General features: G+C 35.2%; 1 protein-coding gene across 1 annotated transcript; it reads left to right on the forward strand.

Annotated features, from left to right (window-relative positions):
- The first annotated feature begins 916 nt into the window (after positions 1–916).
- On the forward strand, positions 917–17,178 carry LOC110110181 (aspartyl protease APCB1). Its single transcript, XM_020841554.2, has 9 exons — positions 917–1,599; positions 2,785–2,902; positions 7,796–8,025; positions 8,103–8,339; positions 15,223–15,376; positions 15,458–15,537; positions 15,673–15,787; positions 15,886–15,958; positions 16,575–17,178. The coding sequence occupies exons 1-9, from the start codon at positions 1,100–1,102 to the stop codon at positions 16,688–16,690; spliced, it is 1,623 nt and encodes a 540-aa protein (XP_020697213.1). The 5' UTR covers positions 917–1,099; the 3' UTR covers positions 16,691–17,178.
- Positions 17,179–17,603: the final 425 nt, after the last annotated feature.

Genomic DNA, 17,603 nt, shown 5'->3' on the forward strand with positions numbered 1-17,603 from the left:
TGGGCGGAACTTCGGCGATGGTCAATGAGGAGCTTATTTCTTCATTCTCTTATTTTCTTCTTCTTCTTCTTCTTACCTCGGTCCCCTCTTAAGAGAAATGAGGGGTTATTTATAATTTTTGGAGGATGACATGACCCATAAATAGGAGAAGGATCAAGAGAAAATGGGAAGTGGTTTGGATGAACGACATATATTGAATCCCTTAATCGTGGAACATTTGTCAGACATTTGAAGGCTCTAATGATATCAGAATTCGACGATTTTGGGCTCGTTGGATTTGCCTCGTCGAGCTGCTCGATTCGACTATAAGCATGTCATGTTTGGAAACCGTTTGATAATTCATATTGTGGTTTGAACCTTCCAACAGTGCTTCAGTCCTTGATTTGGACCCATTTGGGCTCGGATTGAGTTGAATTTGGTGTCGTTGGGTTCGTATTTCTGGTATGCTCAATTCAACTGAAGTTTGCTAAAATCGGAGCCCAGGTGATCCCAAATTTGAAATTTGAAATACCCGGCCTGATTTTGCCTCGAGATTCTTGCCGGATCAAGATAATTTTTTGATGATATATCAAGGTGAATGTTTAATATTCCGATATTCGTTAACCGTCATCATATTCAAATTTTATAATAAATTTATTTTACTTCAATATAAATAAAAATTATAATTACCAATTTATTTTGTGGTCATCCAAATATTTTTTCTTCAGCAAATCGGATTGCACCTAAAGTTCAATGCAATCTAACATAAATACGATTTTTTTTTTAATTTCTAAATATTAGTTAAATCTTAAAAAAAAAATCAAATTTACCGTTTTTCGTAGCCTTCGCACGCCGATTAAGAAGAATTATAACTCTAAATAATAATAATAATAATAATAATAAAAACCGGTGGGCGGCAGCTATCTCTTGAATTTTCTCCTCGCATCTTGACTTTTGTGCTGAGACCTGAGAGCAACCCAATCATCGTCCGTTCATCTTCCCAGTCGCATGCGAATCTCGCATAGGATGAGGTAGCCATTGTTAGGTGCAGAAATAGTCAAAGACTAAACAGAATAGAGACTCTACGCTTCACATCAGTTTTCGCTCAGCGAGGTATTGAATGGAGAGGGAGCAATTGAGAGGTGTGGTCATCATCTCTCTCCCGCCTCCCGGTGATCCAAGCAAGGGGAAAACCCTAACCGCTTTCACCATCTCCAACAACCACGACCATCTCCAGCAGGAGCCAGCGGCGGCGGCGGCGGTGACTACGGTACCGTCCTACCCGGAGTCGCAGTCGCCGGCGGCAGTCCGGTTATCTCTCCTTCGTCTTAGGGCCAAAAGGGCCGTTGCTGCCGTGCTCGGTCTCTCCCTGCTCCTCTTCTCTATTTGGGCTTGCCTTTTTATTGAAGCCCCTGTACAGCTTCTCCGAGGGCAGGAGGAGGACGGACGCTCCCGCTACTCCTCCATCTTACTTCCTCTCTATTCCAAGCCTGGAGCTCAAGAAGTTGCTGTCGGGGGAGGGCCTTCTCGTCCACTGGTTACTGGCGTGAAGCTTGCTAAGGTTTCTGTTACGAATTCATCAGCTGTGATTCCCATCCGAGGCAATCTACTTCCCGATGGGTACTCGTTGCATCTTATTTTCTTACGCTTGGCATTCATGGATTGCGCGCCTTATTTAAATCGCATTAACTCTTGATGGAGTTGCACAAGAATTATGATGATTTTTTGCTTGATTGGGCTATTTCTAATTTGAGGCTCTGAGGCAAACTACTCTAAATTACATTAGAGCTATATTGAGATTTGAGACAATACTAAAATAGAGTGATGCGACGTATAGTAGATTGCAACCAGAACCAAATGAAGTTGTGCTATTAAAAAAGTTTAATAGGTGTTCTTTACATGTTCAGATTCGCCCGAATGATTGCTCCAATTATATTTACTAATTGGAGCTTTCTGGTTGCTAATAGCATGCAACTGTACTGCTAAAATCAATTCTCACTATATATTATTTTCTTATTTATGAATGGCATTTTGTGGAGGTTTTATGAATTTTGGTTATTTTTTTTGAGGGGTTCTTTGATAATTAGGATTTAGTAAGTCTTGTGTATACAAATTTAATCAATATCAAGAATATTAAAACCTGAAAATTATTTGGCATGATAACTATACTATCTTGCTAAATTCATATAAATTATTTGGTTGTTTATTTTAGGATTTAAAATTTATGAGAGGGAGAACTCTTTATATCTGCTAAATTCATGAGTGGTAGGTTTAACAAATTCCGAATTTAACCAATAACAAAATTAAAATTAGATCTATCAAAATTAAAATGTACCCCTTGTAACTGGTCATAGTAGTGGGAATTATATATATATATGATTGAGTTTGTAAAACTTTTTACGTAATGACATTGATGGATGGGCATTGCCCAAAATTTTTCCTTCCAATTGTTCACATTCATAAGTGAAAGAGTTTAGAGCTGCAACTTAGCTGATTGACTGCCTCTCTGCATCTCCATCTCCATAGTCATATCCAATTAAAATGTTTGCAAGCATGACAGTTTGCATTGCAGGTATACTGACAGGGAAGTAATCTGCTGCTTTGCAGGCATGTCAATATGCATTGAAATTTATTTTTCAAAGAGTAATTGTTGATATCATCTCTGTATTTATTATTCAACTGTTTGATATGAATTTTATATTTCTTAAAATGCTTTTGTATTGTACGCAGCCTGACTTACATTTTTGTTGTTCATTTGACATGTAAATTCTAATTGAATTTGAAATTCTGTTTGACTCTATTCAGACAGTACTATACATCTGTGTTTGTTGGGAATCCTCCAAAACCCTACTTTCTTGATGTCGATACTGGCAGTGACTTAACATGGATCCAATGTGATGCTCCTTGTGTTAGCTGCACTAAGGTACATATTAGTCCACTTGTGGCTTTCAGAAGTTTAGTGATAGCTTATGTTTCCACTGAACCTAACCTCTATATGATTCTTATGTTTATGTGCCCTTTAAGAACTTGTAATTTCTCAGTTTCTGCTGATTTCTTACAGATGTTTAGTTGGTTTTGAAGAAGAATAGAATCTTACCCACATTTTCGTAAGCAACCTTACAAGGGCTGCTAAGAATTCACTGAACATGCTTTTAACATAGAAATGCACGTATACCCAGTCTTACTTGACTTGCATTAACAGAAATAACAGATGTATACACAACTTTGGCGGTTACAGCTCAACCAATCAGTTGTGCTCACGTGGACTACAGTTGTCAGATTATCATCTTGGACCGAATATGAAACTCTTGATCTTAATTACCTCAATCAATCATATGATTACATCTTTACTTCTAGAATCATCTTCTCTACATCTATAAATACATGTACTGTAACTAATAACAGGGAATGAGAATCATAATCTTTTTGAAAGATTGAGTTTAGATTTTCTATATGGTATCAGAGCCTGAATCATGGGTTCCGGGGATTCTCGTCCCTCCATGGCGCGTTCATCTTCTTCGAATACAGGCGATCTGTCAGAAGCAAATGGAGCTGAAGCATATGTCATACCTACATCTCTCAAATTTGTAATCTCCAATATAAAAACCATAGTACTCACCTAGCTTTCAAATGAAAATTACTCAATCTGGAAATCCCAAATTCTGGAACTACTGAAGGCAAACATATTTTCAGATTATTTGCTTCCTACAGTCAGTCCGCTTGAAAGATTTACACAATCGACAAATGGTACTACCATATTGAATCCACAATACGCAGCATGGAATCTCATAGATCAAACTTTAGCTGCAACCATATGTACCACGATATCTTCCTATATTCTTCCTTACATAATTCATTTAGACTCATGTTTGGCTATTTGGAGTACTATAGAAAGGAGATTACAAGGGACAAATAGATCAAAGGTCATTCAGCTTAAGAATGAACTTCACAATATTGCTATGAAAAAATTTTCCATGACTCAATATTTGACATAAATTAAAGTGCTACTAGATCAAATTACTGCAGCTGGTTCGACACTAGATACAAAAGATTTTATCATGTATATACTTAATGGGCTTCCTTCACAATATCAAGCATTTAAAACTTCTAATGTACTAATCTCAATCCAATAAGTCTGGATGGACTGTACTCACTACTGTTTAGTGAAGAAATCAACATTGAAACAATGTCGCTCAAGAATTTATCTGTTACTGAGTCAGTTGCTGCATTATACACCTCAAGGGGACAAGGACGCAGAGGGCGTTGTCGCTCATCTCAACCAAATCAGAGAGTATCTTCCAACAATCTTCCAACATGTCAGATATGCAACAAACGAGGACACATAGCTTCAGCAAGCTAGCATCAATTGAATCTAAACTACACTCCACCAACAAAACCCGCACAGAATCAATCTAATCAAAAAGATATGGTAGCGGCAAACGACCAAATGAATCCTGATTGGTACTTAGATTTAGGATCCCATATGACTAACTCTATAAAAAATTTTCAACAACCATTACCATATAATGGTACATAAAACATTACCATTGGATATGGAAGAACAATTCCAATTGCTCATTTTGGATCAAGAATAATGCCCACACCTCAAAGTAAGTTATGGTTGTCTCAACTTTTACATATTCCTCAACTATCTCACAATCTATTATCAATTTCCTCTCTCACAAAAGACAATAATATCTCTATTTGTTTTGATGCTAATGGATTTGTCATCAAGGACTTGAAGACGCAGCATGTCCTTCTCAAGGGACCAAGCTTTAATGGCCTCTACCCAGTTTCGCCAAAGAGTCAGCATGCGTTTTCCGCAGCATAGCAAGAATCTTCTCAATAGCACAAAAAACTTGGTTATCCTCATCATCAAATAATCAAGACAATTTCAAATAATCACAAGCACCTTCAGATATCTACTTCAAAATATATATGTCATGATTGCTTTATGTCAAAGGGATATAAAACCCCATTTTCAAATTATGTTTCTAGATCTTCTCATTCATTAGAACTACTACATTCATATGTATCGGGTCTGGCCCTAGTACAAAATCAAATGCTTACGCTCAGATGGAGGAAAAAAATACATAAATTCTCAAATGGATTTATTTCTTAGTTAGCACGGGATTCAACATCAGCCATCAAGTTTCTTGTTCCTATATACCTGAACAAAACAGCATGGCGAAAAGAAAACATAGACATCTAATTGAGACGGCTTGTACGTTACTACACACATTGGCTATTCCATTCAAATTATGTCTGGAGGCAGTACTTATGACATCCTTTCTCATTAACAGATTGCCATCCAGATCAACAGACCAAAAATCACCACTTCAACGATTGTACAACATAATACCAGACTATTCTGCTCTAAAGATTTTTGGATGTGCATGCTTTCCATGGATACCACCAACTCAGCATCACAAACTTGCCTCGAAATCAGTAGCATGTGTTTTCATAGGCTACTTCTCCATCTCAAAAGGCAACAAATATCTTGATCCCAAAACTTACAGAATATATGTCTATCGTCATGTTACATTTGATAAGAACACATTCCCATTCAAAGCTTCTCACACTATACAAGTCACTCCCACACTATACAAGTCACTCCGACACCATTACCAAACTCTACCTATGCTTCAGGCATTCTAACACCTATTTCCTATTCCGGCCAACATAAATCTATCTCAATTCAAAACATTACTCAATCAACAGTTCCAAATACACTTCCTAACCACCGAAATACAAACTCTGTTTCAGTGCCAAATAATTTGCATGCATCAACTTCCTCTATCACTCCTCCTGTTATTCATCTCATGCTCACCAGATCAAAAATGAGAAATTTAAAGCCCATACAGAGGTTAAATCTGTTGCATACTCACCAATGCAACTCCACACAAGATCATTCAGATCCCACCTGTTATACATAAGCAATGAAAATATTTCATTGGAGGAAAGCTATAACAGAGGAATTTTTGGCTCTTCAATAGCAAGGAACATGGACATTGGTACCACCTCCAAATAAAACTCCAATACTCGGTTGCAAATGAACTTTTAGAACCAAATGGTACTCAAATGGATCAGTAGCAAGATTCAAAGCAAGGTTAGTAGCTCAAGATAATTATCAAGAGTATGGGATAAATTACTTTGAAACTTTAGTCCATTAGCCAAATTTCCAACTATTAGAGCTCCAATCACTATAGCTTTGCATAACAACTGACCAATACATCAACTTGATGTTGCTAATGCATTTCTTCATGGTGATTTCTTCATGGTCATCTTGATGAGGCAATTTACATGGCTCAACCAAAAGGCTTTGAGGACACATCAACCAAATTATGTTTCTCTTCTTCGCAAGGCAATATACGGATTGAAACAAGCACCGCGTCAATGGTTTAAGATGTTTTCCAATCATCTCAAATCAATCGGATTTTAGCATGACAAAACAGATTCTTCACTGCTTACATTTCAAAAGAATGACATACAAATATATCTGATAATTTATGTTGATGACATATTATTAACATGAAATGATCCTACAATGATTAATCATGTATTTGATCATTTAAATTAGAAATTTGCCATGAAACATCTTGGTACGATCACCAATTTTCTTGGAATTCAGATTCCTGCGATAAAAGATTCATACTTCATGTCACAACATGCATATGCTGAGTCCATTCTTAAGAATGCAGGTTTATCACAATGCAAGCCATTAGCTAATCCTACATTTATTAAACTTTCGTTGAATACAAATCCAGCGCAGATGTTATCAGATCCACACATCTATTGTCCAAATAACAAGCTCCCTGCAATACTTGACAATTACTAGATCTGATATAGCTTATACGGTAAATCTACTTTGTCAATACATGCACAATCCATCTCCAGATCATGTGATTATGCTCAAAAAGCTACTAAGATATATCAAAGGCACGTCTCACTATGGCTTACCCATTTCAAAAGGACCGCTTGTTCTAAACTCATTTTCAGATGATGATTGGGCCAGTGACAAGAAAACTCGTCGTTCTACAACATGGTATTGCACATACCTTGGAAATACTCTTATTTCTTGGAGCGTGAAGAAGCAACATACGGTGGCAAGGTCTTCAATAGAGGCAGAATACAAGGTGCTAGCTGTAGCGACAGCTGACATTATATGGCTAAGAAAACTTCTTCTGGACTTTAGGATCAATCTATCTGCTCCAACTAATTTAAGTTGTGACAATACATCGGCTATTGCATTAGCCAATAATCCAATTTTTCACTCAAGAACAAAACACAATGAGATAGATCAACATTTTATTAGAGACCATATTCACTTCAAAACCATCAAAGTTATTCCAACAACAACGCATGATCAAATTGCCGACATACTAACAAAGTCTCTTTCCACTCCAAGATTCATGAACTGAGATACAAACAAACAGTTCAACCCGGACCGTTAGCTTGAGGGGGAGTAATAACAATAACAGAAATAACAGAAGATGTCTACAACACTTCGACGATTACAGCTCAACCAATCAGTTGTGCACATGTGGACTCTACAGCTGTCATCTTAATTTTCATATTATCTTCTTGAACTGAATATGAAACTCTAGATCTCAACCAAACATGTGTACTTCTAGAATCATCTTCTCTACATCTATAAATACATGTATGTAACTAATAACATGGAATGATAATCATAATCTTGTTGAAAGATTGAGTTTAGATTTTCTATAATTTACGAACCTCATGGAGAAAAAAGATTCATGTAGCCCACCTTACATAGTGGGATGATGGTTTGATGTTGTTGTTGCTGTTGTAGGGACCTCATCCATGGTACAAACCATCAAAAGGTAAAATAGTTCAACCAGAGGATCATTTATGCCAAGAAATCCAACATAATCAGAACCAGTGGTCATGCGACTCATGTCATCAATGTGATTATGAGGTAGCATATGCTGATCATAGCTCCTCCATGGGCGTTCTAGCAAGGGATGAAATGCAGCTAATGATGTCAAATGGTGACAAATCAAAAGTGAATTTTGTTTTTGGGTAAGACTTTTACTGCAACCGAAATTGTTTATTGTTCTGTATCCATCGAAGAATTTAATTTACATATGTTAAATTAGGTGTGCATATGATCAGCGAGGCCAGTTTTTAAATACTCCTGCAAAAACAGATGGGATCCTTGGTCTTAGTAGTGCTAAAGTTAGTCTCAATTCTCAATTGGCAAATCAAGGAATCATCAATAATGTTGTTGGACATTGTATTAGTGGCGGAGCAAATGATGGTGGATACATGTTCTTTGGAGATGACTTTGTACCTCGGTGGGGTATGACTTGGGTTCCCACACAAAATGGCCTCACGTATGATATCCTTGATCTTAGTAAATGACGCTGTTTCTTCTTTTCCCACCTTTGTATACAAGACTGCATCATTTTTTTGCAACTGTTAAACTGAGATGCTGCATTCTTTAATTTTTTTACCTTTTTTCTTATTACTGCTGAATTGTTCTGCTTGCAAAGATTTGTTTGATCTAATGTTTCATTTCATGCTTGTTTTTTGTCTAGAAGAAACTGCTCTTATCAAACTGATTGCAGCTTGGCATTTCCTTGACCTTTAAAGAATCTAGAGGGTGCTTTGTTGGTTTTCAATAATTCAAATTCTGAACTATTTTTATATTTCCTTTCTTAAGCGTTATATTAGGTTTCTGGCATGCATTGAAGAGGAGATTGACCTTTGGGGTTCTTGGGCTTTTGTATTGATGGTTGATGATTGAGAAATGAGTCCATAACAATGGTAGTCAGTGGTCAGAAAAGAATTCTGAGAAGATTTGGTTGTCATATGCCTTTTTTAATGTTAGATGTACTAGGGTCATTGATGGCCGAGGTGACAGTTGGCCATGGGTTTCATAAATAATAGTGTTTTTTTTTTTTTTAAAATTTTTGCTTACCTTATCAAAATGATTGAGCTAAAATTTTAATTAATATATCTTGAGTCATAATATAACAATATACTTTTGATCTCATATGTGCCTTATTTTCTCCAAAATAAAGCTAATTAAGCTCTTAAAGCCATGAAAGGTTGAGTAATTTTCAATCTCTAAAAGCTCATTTGACCCTTTCGAACTTGAAAAATCATGTGAGAAGTGTGAAGCACATATATTACACATTGAGATGGTTCTACTAATATTGAAAGGACATCTGTCATTGAATCTTCATGTCCTTAAAGTGGTTATCTCCACGATTTGAAATTTTTAATAATATGATCTGGTGTTGGGACAAAGTATACAACATGAGACCAATTTACCTTATCATGTCCAATGATCTCCCTTTCAGTTTGTGCTCTTTCCATAGAACCTAACTTCCAATTAAGAAGCTAAACATTTTTTTGTTTCCTTATATTGAAGCCAAGAGAAAGATGATATAATTGAAGTTGCACCACTTGAATTTGCATCTTATGAAATATATATTATTTTTACAAACTTTAAGGTCTTAAACATTTCATCCCACATTATTAAGAGTGCTCAAAGATAGAATAGGAAAAAGGCCCAAAATAGTCATCGGACTATTCATATATGGCCAATTTAATTTCAGGGTATCATTTTTTTCTAATTTAGTCATTCGACTGTACAAAATATCCTAAATCACCCCTCATGAACTAAATTGGGATTAATTTTGTATAGGAACCTTCATTAATTTTGTATTGGAACTTTCTCTATTAGGGGTGTTATAACGGGTAAACGGGTTGGGTTCGAGTTTGATCTGAAATTGTCTTGATCCGAATCTGATCAACCCGAACACGACTCGTTTAATAAATGATCAAAATATTGAACTCAAACCTGACCCGCTAGTGACCCGAACCCGATCTGATAACCCATTTTAATTAAAAAAAATAATTTTATTCGTTTATTAATTATAGATTTTAGATTAATTGATTAAAATAAGAAGATTATACCAATAAATAAAAGAATTTAAGAACAAATATATTAAACAAGCAATTTTTGGATCAAAATCTTGTTGACTGGTTAACCCGAACCTGTCTCATTTAATAAACGGGTCGGAATGCATGACTTGAGCATGATCTATTTATTGAATGGGTCAACCCGAACCCTAGTTTTTTTGGTTGGGTTTGGGTCAGTTTGGCAGATTGGGTCATCTATTGACACCCCTAATCTCTATTTTATCTTCACTCTTAGTAGTAGACATATTAGAGTGCCTTATTAGTGCTTTTTTCAGTACTAGGTGGATTAAAAGACAACAATTCTTAGTTATCCAAAACTCTAAACTCTTTTGTTGTTAAGCTTTTCAATCTTATGCTCATGAATATCATAGTTTAGGCTTTGGTATCAGCTATTTAAAAAGTCTATTTTTTATGTGAAAGCATTTACTAGGAGTGAATATGATAAACACACAAAATAATAATAGATAAACCAAATACCACTAGAAGACACCAACATTTTCATGATTAAGATAAAACAATATCTAACATTCACAAGAGAGGACAAATGATTTTGTTGACTATAGAGAAACTATATATATTTGCAAATAAAAAGGGACATAAAAATGCTCTTCCTTAAAAGCAAGCACACTTACTATCACTAGGAAAGAGAAGCCCTAATTTTAAAGCTAAATTAATAAGATAATCATACAAAAGAGATAATAGATATTAAATATTTGAATAATATTAGCAATTCTCCATTTAACTGTGATAGATCGGCCGATTTGATTGGGAGGGAATTTGGAAATTTTCTAATCAAGATGGAGTTGTTTAGGAAAGTTCTTAATTAAAGGGGATTAATTAGGAGATGTTTCCTAATTGAAGGGGGCATATTTGGGGGTTGATTTGGAGGGGATTAATAAGGAAGTATTTTTTTATTGAAGAGGATAGATTTGGTGGCTAAGTTGGAGGTGATAATTAGGAAATATTTCTTAATTGAAGAGGGAAGATTTGGGAGCTGATTTAGGGGCTGATTTGGAGGGGATTAATTAGAAAATATTTCCTCATTGAAGAGGGCGGATGAGGGCTGATTTGGGAGGGAAATAATTAAGGAAATAGGGCATATTTGGGAGGGAATTGGAGGACTGTTTTGGTTTTTGTTGTTTATTGTTTGCTTTAAGTAGTTGATTTACCTTAGGGTTATGGGAGGTTTTTGTATCATACTATTGTATGTAGAATTTTGTGAGATTTTGCGGTACACTATTTTTATGAGGGATTCTAACGGCATCTTGGATTTGGGAGAGAATGTCTTCCTCTTGAAAGAGGACCATTGTATCTTGCTTGCTCTTGTTTCTTTTTCTTATTAAGAGAATCTGTGGGTTTGCTAAATTTTACTGTTTGTTCGTTGATTTTGGTGCGTAAGTGCTATCAAATTGGTATTAGAGAAATTTCTTGAAACTGATGGTTGGGAAAAGAGTTGAGGCGTTGGAAGAAAAGTTGGAGAGAGAAGTTGGGCAGCTGCAAATGGATGTGAGATTGTTGAATGCGCGCTTTTTGGTAATGGAAGGAAGACTTTCTAATCTAGAGGACATGATGACGAAAATATTGGAGCATCACACTCAACTGATAATATCGGAGGCAAGGGGACCATTGATAAAAAAAAGACATGGGGGAAACCCTAATATAGAGACAATGAGGGAGGATGGGGAGGTAGAAATTTTGGGGTAAAAAAAAAAGGTAGGTAGAAATTTTGGGGGAAGAATATGAGGATGCTACCTTTGGAGCCACTGCCAAGGAGGGGAAATGGTGAAAGAGTGAAATTTTTGGTGGAGCTGCAGAGTTTGGAAGGAGAAGAAGATGAGGAGAATATAGAAGCACCAAGCATGGCTCAACCACTCCTACAACAATATCATAGGTGTTCCATCCAGTTCAGGGGTTGCCTCCTCCGCGAGAATAGGAGCATTATCATTTTGAAGGAATGAGCTTCATATTTCAGTGTTCCTTCTTACTATTCTCTCCAACTCTACAGGGATGAAATCGAGAGATTGATTAGGGAGATGTTGGAGGTAGGGATCATTTGACCCAATGACAGTCCAATTTTCAGTATAGTGCTATTAGTCCAGTGCTTTAGTAGTAATTTCCTTCGTTCCACCTTGAGGACAAGGTGACACTTTGGGAGAGGAGTATTGATGGACCGGTTGATTTGATTGGGAGGGAATTAGAGAGTTTCCTAGGAGTTGTTTGGTAAGGTTCTTAATCAAAGAGGATTAATAAGGAGATGTTTCCTAATTGAAGAGGGCATATTTGGGGGCAAATTTGGAGGGGCTTAATTAGGAAATATTTCTTAATTGAAGAGGGCATATTTGAGGGTTGATTTGGATGGTATTAATTAGGAAATGTTTCTTAATTGAATATGACAGATTTGAGGGCTGATTTGGGGTTGATCTAAAGGGGATTACTTAGAAATGTTTTCTAATTGAAGAGGGCTAATTTGGGGGCTGATTTGGAAGGGAAATTATTAAGGAAATATGATATATTTGAGAGAGAATTGGAGGGGGGCTGTTTTGGAGCTATTTTTTATTTACAAAGTAGTTGATTTACCCTAAGGTTAGGGGAGGTTTTTGTATGCTGAATTTTGTGAGGTTTAGCTATCTACTGTTTTTGTGAGGGATACAAGCGAGATCTAGAATTTGAGAGAGAAAGTCCTCTTGAAAGAATATTGTATCTTGCTTGTTCATGTTTCTTTTTTTTATCAAGAGAATTTATGAGTTTGCTGAATTTTACTGTTTGTTCGCTGATTTTGGTGCTCAAGTCCTATCAAAATGCTATTCAAAAGGGTATCTTCACACAACTATGGACTCCTTGCAATATTTTTGGTATGATAATGCTTGCAATAAATCGGTCATAAAATTGAGCTGAGCTAGTTTTATTTTCTTCTTTTTCTTTCCCTCTGTCTATCTCTGTCCTCTTTTTGATTTAGTCCTCACAACAAGCATAATTGCGACCGATTATGTTGCCTGTTTTTTTAACTAGCCCGTAAGCATTGCATGCCTTCACATATTTTCTATTTATGCTAGAGTTAATGTTTATATAAAAAATAATTTAGGTTCAAAGTTTGATTTGGTGCTATCCCAAATAATTAATACTGTAACAAACTTTTAAATTATATATTTCCATGAAAATATAAAGTTAATTTGTATTTATCCTAAAATCTTCTATTTTAAAATATGCTTATCTTTGCAACATTATTGAATCAAACTTATAGCGCCTTAATACAAATTGTTTACAATGGCATTATGTTTTCCATTGTAGGAGATGCTTATTTTCTTAAGGTTTCCCCTATATTTTGGGAGTAACACAACGTTGATTTCAATAGTTGAAAATTTGAAATCTTTAAAAGGTTTCATAATCTAAATTTCATTTTCCCTTCATTTGATACAATGATAAAATTGTTATTTTATCCTAGGACTAGCTACAATATATACTCTTTAACATGACCTAAGTTTTTCTTATAAATATTGCCGTCTTTTACAAAATTTAGAATTGATGAGCAATTATACTAAGCTTTATTGGTTGTTTCCATTTTTAACAGAATAACTAGTTTGTTGGTTCTCTTACACTCCCAATATTTATTCTTCATCATTTTTTTTGTTGCTTTGCCTTAGAGTAACTCAGAATTTTACCATAAATCAATAATGCTTTGCCCATCTTGTGCAGACACGGCATGGCGTACAACATCTTAAAATACAGTATTAATGATGCAGGACATGAAACTACTTTAGGATTTAATTTATAATTATTTGTATTTTTGCATTTTCCGTTGATGTTTATCCCAGGAATCATTTATTAGTAGATTTTATGTAATTTTCATTTCAATTTGGACTTATTTGCAATAAACATGACTCTTTTTTCTATTGGAGGATGTCATGGGCTAAAGGATACTCGAATAATTTTGAAATCATTCTCCTCGTCAGTTCTCTCTCCTCGTTTGGTTTTCCTAATTCCTGAAGCCCTAATCCCAATTATCTTTTGACCTTTTTTTCTTAATTTTTATTGAAATGAAGTGATTTAAAGTTCTTCATAATTCAGTTTTCTATAACATTGGTGCTCTCTTATTCTGATCACTTCACAAGCTAATGGTGTAGAGCATTTCATCTTGCATTAATTGGCATTTGAGCCAGTCTCTCTCCTAAAAAATTAGAATCAGCTGAAGTATCCTCATAAGAGTCAAATAATTTTTTATGTTAAGGGTTCTTATTGTATTAATTTGTTGTTTTTTTTTTCTCAATAGAAAATTTTCATTATACTATCATGTTTTTCTTTCATCTTGTCGGGACAAGGGCTAAAGTTTAATCTTGAAAAGGAATCCGGCTACCCTTATTTTGGGCTTATATCTTTTATTTTTCTACAAAATTTGGTTTTTTTGCTTGTCAGTTAATTGCCAATGTCGTTATTATTTGACACCATGGCTGATTCTGTTGCCATTCATGCTAGATTTGCAAGCTACAACTTTAATTGGCCTTGCATCCTAGCTAAGCCGTCTTATTGCTACAAATGCAGTCCGTCATCTTGTTATGCATCATGCAATCCTATGGATATTATTATTTCAAATTATCTTTAAGGCGTCATAATAATGATCCATATTAATAATAAGATTGTACATATTACTTGGTTCACGTCTTGAATTTTTACTATTAAATTTCTTATCTTAGTAGAGATCTACATTCACTTTTAACATTTGATCGCATCCATTTGCTTAATCCTCAACCTTCTCTATCCTATTATTGTATTTCATGTATTGATCTGTAGCATCAACTTCATAAATCTTAATATTTATATTATTATCAAGATATTTCTCATGGGCACCTCTACTAATGTTCACACTTTCTATTTTTACTCATCCTTATTATTTTAGAAGATGATAACAGATAAGTCCATGAGGTAGTTCCAACTCCTTCACCATCTTGGTCGCGTTATTAAACTCTCAAGAGGATATTTCTTCTGGTTTTTAGGCAATTGATGCGAGCATGAGGTCACTTTAGTATTTAATTTAGAGTTATTTTTGCATTTTATATCATTGAAGCATAAATATGGATAGAAATGCACTCCAACAATCCACTCGCACCAATCTGAAACACATTTTCGAATTTTTTAGGTTATATCTTTGGTAGGTTTAGCAAAGTTCTATTTGGAAATAAAAAAGTTGCTTACCACGTGATAGTATAAGCAATTTCTGAATTATAGATGTCTATTATCAAATAATTTCAAAGCTACAGTGGCTCGCTTGTTTTAACTATGCGTTACTTGCAGGAACTTCTATAGTACCCAGGTTCAGAAAATTGGCTACGGAAGCAAACAAATCAGTATAGGACAAAAGGGTGGAAATGCATATCTTACTGTGTTTGATTCTGGCAGCACTTACTCATTCTTTCCGAATGAAATATATTCCAGTCTTATTAACTCCGTAAGCTCTTGGATGACCAACTTCGTAGTTTACGTTTGTCATTTATTTTTGAGCTTAATGCTTAAACTCTCACTTTGGCAGTTTGATTATCACTCCCATGGTCTCATATCAGATAACTCAGACCCATTATTGCCTGTATGTTGGCAAGATAGCTCTCTAAGGTGATTTCCTAAAGAGGTTGTGGCTTTCTTTTAAAATAACTAGGCGTGCTCATGTCCAACAAACTTCTTTGCTAAGCACAAGTAGCATATTCTTTGCAGATGAGTGCAACTTTTAAATTTACTTGGCCGCTGCAGGTCCATTGGAGATGTGAAGCAGTTTTTTGAGCCCTTAATCCTGCATTTTGTGAAAAGATGGAGAATTCTGCCCACAACTTTTACTATTCTACCGGATGATTATTTAGTAATCAATGTGAGGTTCTTCAGCTCAGATAGACATTCTATCATGGTGTACTAGTATGCACTATTTTCTAATAGAACTACTGATTTCTTATATTTTAATGTTAACAGAGTAAGGGAAATATCTGCTTGGGGATACTTAATGGCAGTGAAGTGCATGATGGAGCAACAATTATATTAGGAGGTATTTGGTGTTTATTCTGTCCGACATTTGAAGGCTATTTATAGCTGTTCTTTTCCCCCACATGTTATGTTATCTTCCATCTTTTGTTACATTATATGAACTGCCGGAAAAGAGGATGAACTGTACATTTGATTTAGGTCTCGTTTGTTTCGGCATTTTGTTTTCTTGTTTTTGTCTAGAAACGACGAAATTATTTTTTGTTCGCTTTTTGGATGGGATGCTTCTATAGAAATATTTTTCAGTGAACTTCATTTTTCTACTGTTTTGAGAAGTTTTTTGATATTTATTTTTCTGTTAGAAAACTCCATTCCCTTAACCAATATTTTTAAAACTACCTTTCACAAAAGGAGAGGAACCAAATGAAGCTTTAGTTTCTTGAAAGATTATTCTATCTTATGAGAAAAGAAGTTTCATATTCCTGTTCTAACAAAATCATTTTAATATTTATGAATCTTCTTCTTACATATCATGTAGAAAGAACTAATGTCAGCCTTCACATTCAAACCATCCAAGTTTTGCTGATTGAACATAAATATGCATTTCCCTTGAATTACTCAGTAGGGTATCTACTGGCCTTTTTGACTGATATTTGTAAGCTTTCAATTGTAATTTGCAGATATCTCATTGCGCGGGAGATTGGTTGTATATGATAATGTGCAGCAGAAGATTGGATGGGCTCGATCAGATTGTTTTAAGCCTCAGAAACCCAGAGACTTCCCTTTCTTTTTCTAATTTTCCTTCAGCAAAAAGTTCAAAAGCATCAACACAGGTAATATTTCATCACATAATTGATGCGAGGTACACTAACTTGATAAGCAATGGATCATTCTTGATTAGCTCTGTGATAAACTGCAGCCATATTTCTCTGCTATTTCATCCTCACCTCACATATCTAACCGCTGTTTTAATATTCACCCTGCAATTTAAGTGATATCCCTCACTAAGTATATGATTCCTTTACTGTATGAATGAGTGGGTTAAGGTTGTGTTTGGGACGGCTTTTTTATTGCTTCTTAAAGCAGTTTTTTTTAATTTTTTAATTAGAAAGCCGCTTTAAGAAGCAATAAGAAAGCTGTCCCAAACAAAGCCTAAATAAAATGAATTATATGTTTCAGCTTCACTCACTATCCCTTCTTCTACTCCATATTTCTTGTGTGTAAATTTAACATTGCTGGTTATGAACTTCTTCAATAATAGCAATAGTATTCTTATAGTGAATACAGCTTTAGTGTCTCTGGTTTGTTAAAAAATTTCCATTTCTTGAGGTTTCTTTGCCAAAATGGTTCATAAAACAGGACTGTAGTAGTTGATTTTGATGCGCTAACATTTTCTTTATCATCAGGTAGGCCTGTAGTATTTGTGCACTGTTAATTACGGAAAATTATTGGGTTCAGACATCGGACATAGCTTACCGTTCAGTACTTCACCATATCGAGTAATACTGAGCTCGGTACTGTGAAGTACTGAGTTCGGTATTTCAAAGTACTGAGCAGTATCAAGCTCAGTACCGAGTAGGGGATGATGTGGCGCATTTTCATTGGGCTTTGGGTGACATCCGGTATCTGAACCCAATAATTTCCCGTTAATTAAATGTTTGCATGCACTCTGCATACTTGCACTACATCATCAAGAAGATTTTTTAATT

The sequence above is a fragment of the Dendrobium catenatum genome, unplaced genomic scaffold (assembly GCF_001605985.2).
Source record: "Dendrobium catenatum unplaced genomic scaffold, ASM160598v2 fragScaff_scaffold_1364, whole genome shotgun sequence".
NCBI classification, from domain to species: Eukaryota; Viridiplantae; Streptophyta; class Magnoliopsida; order Asparagales; family Orchidaceae; genus Dendrobium; species Dendrobium catenatum.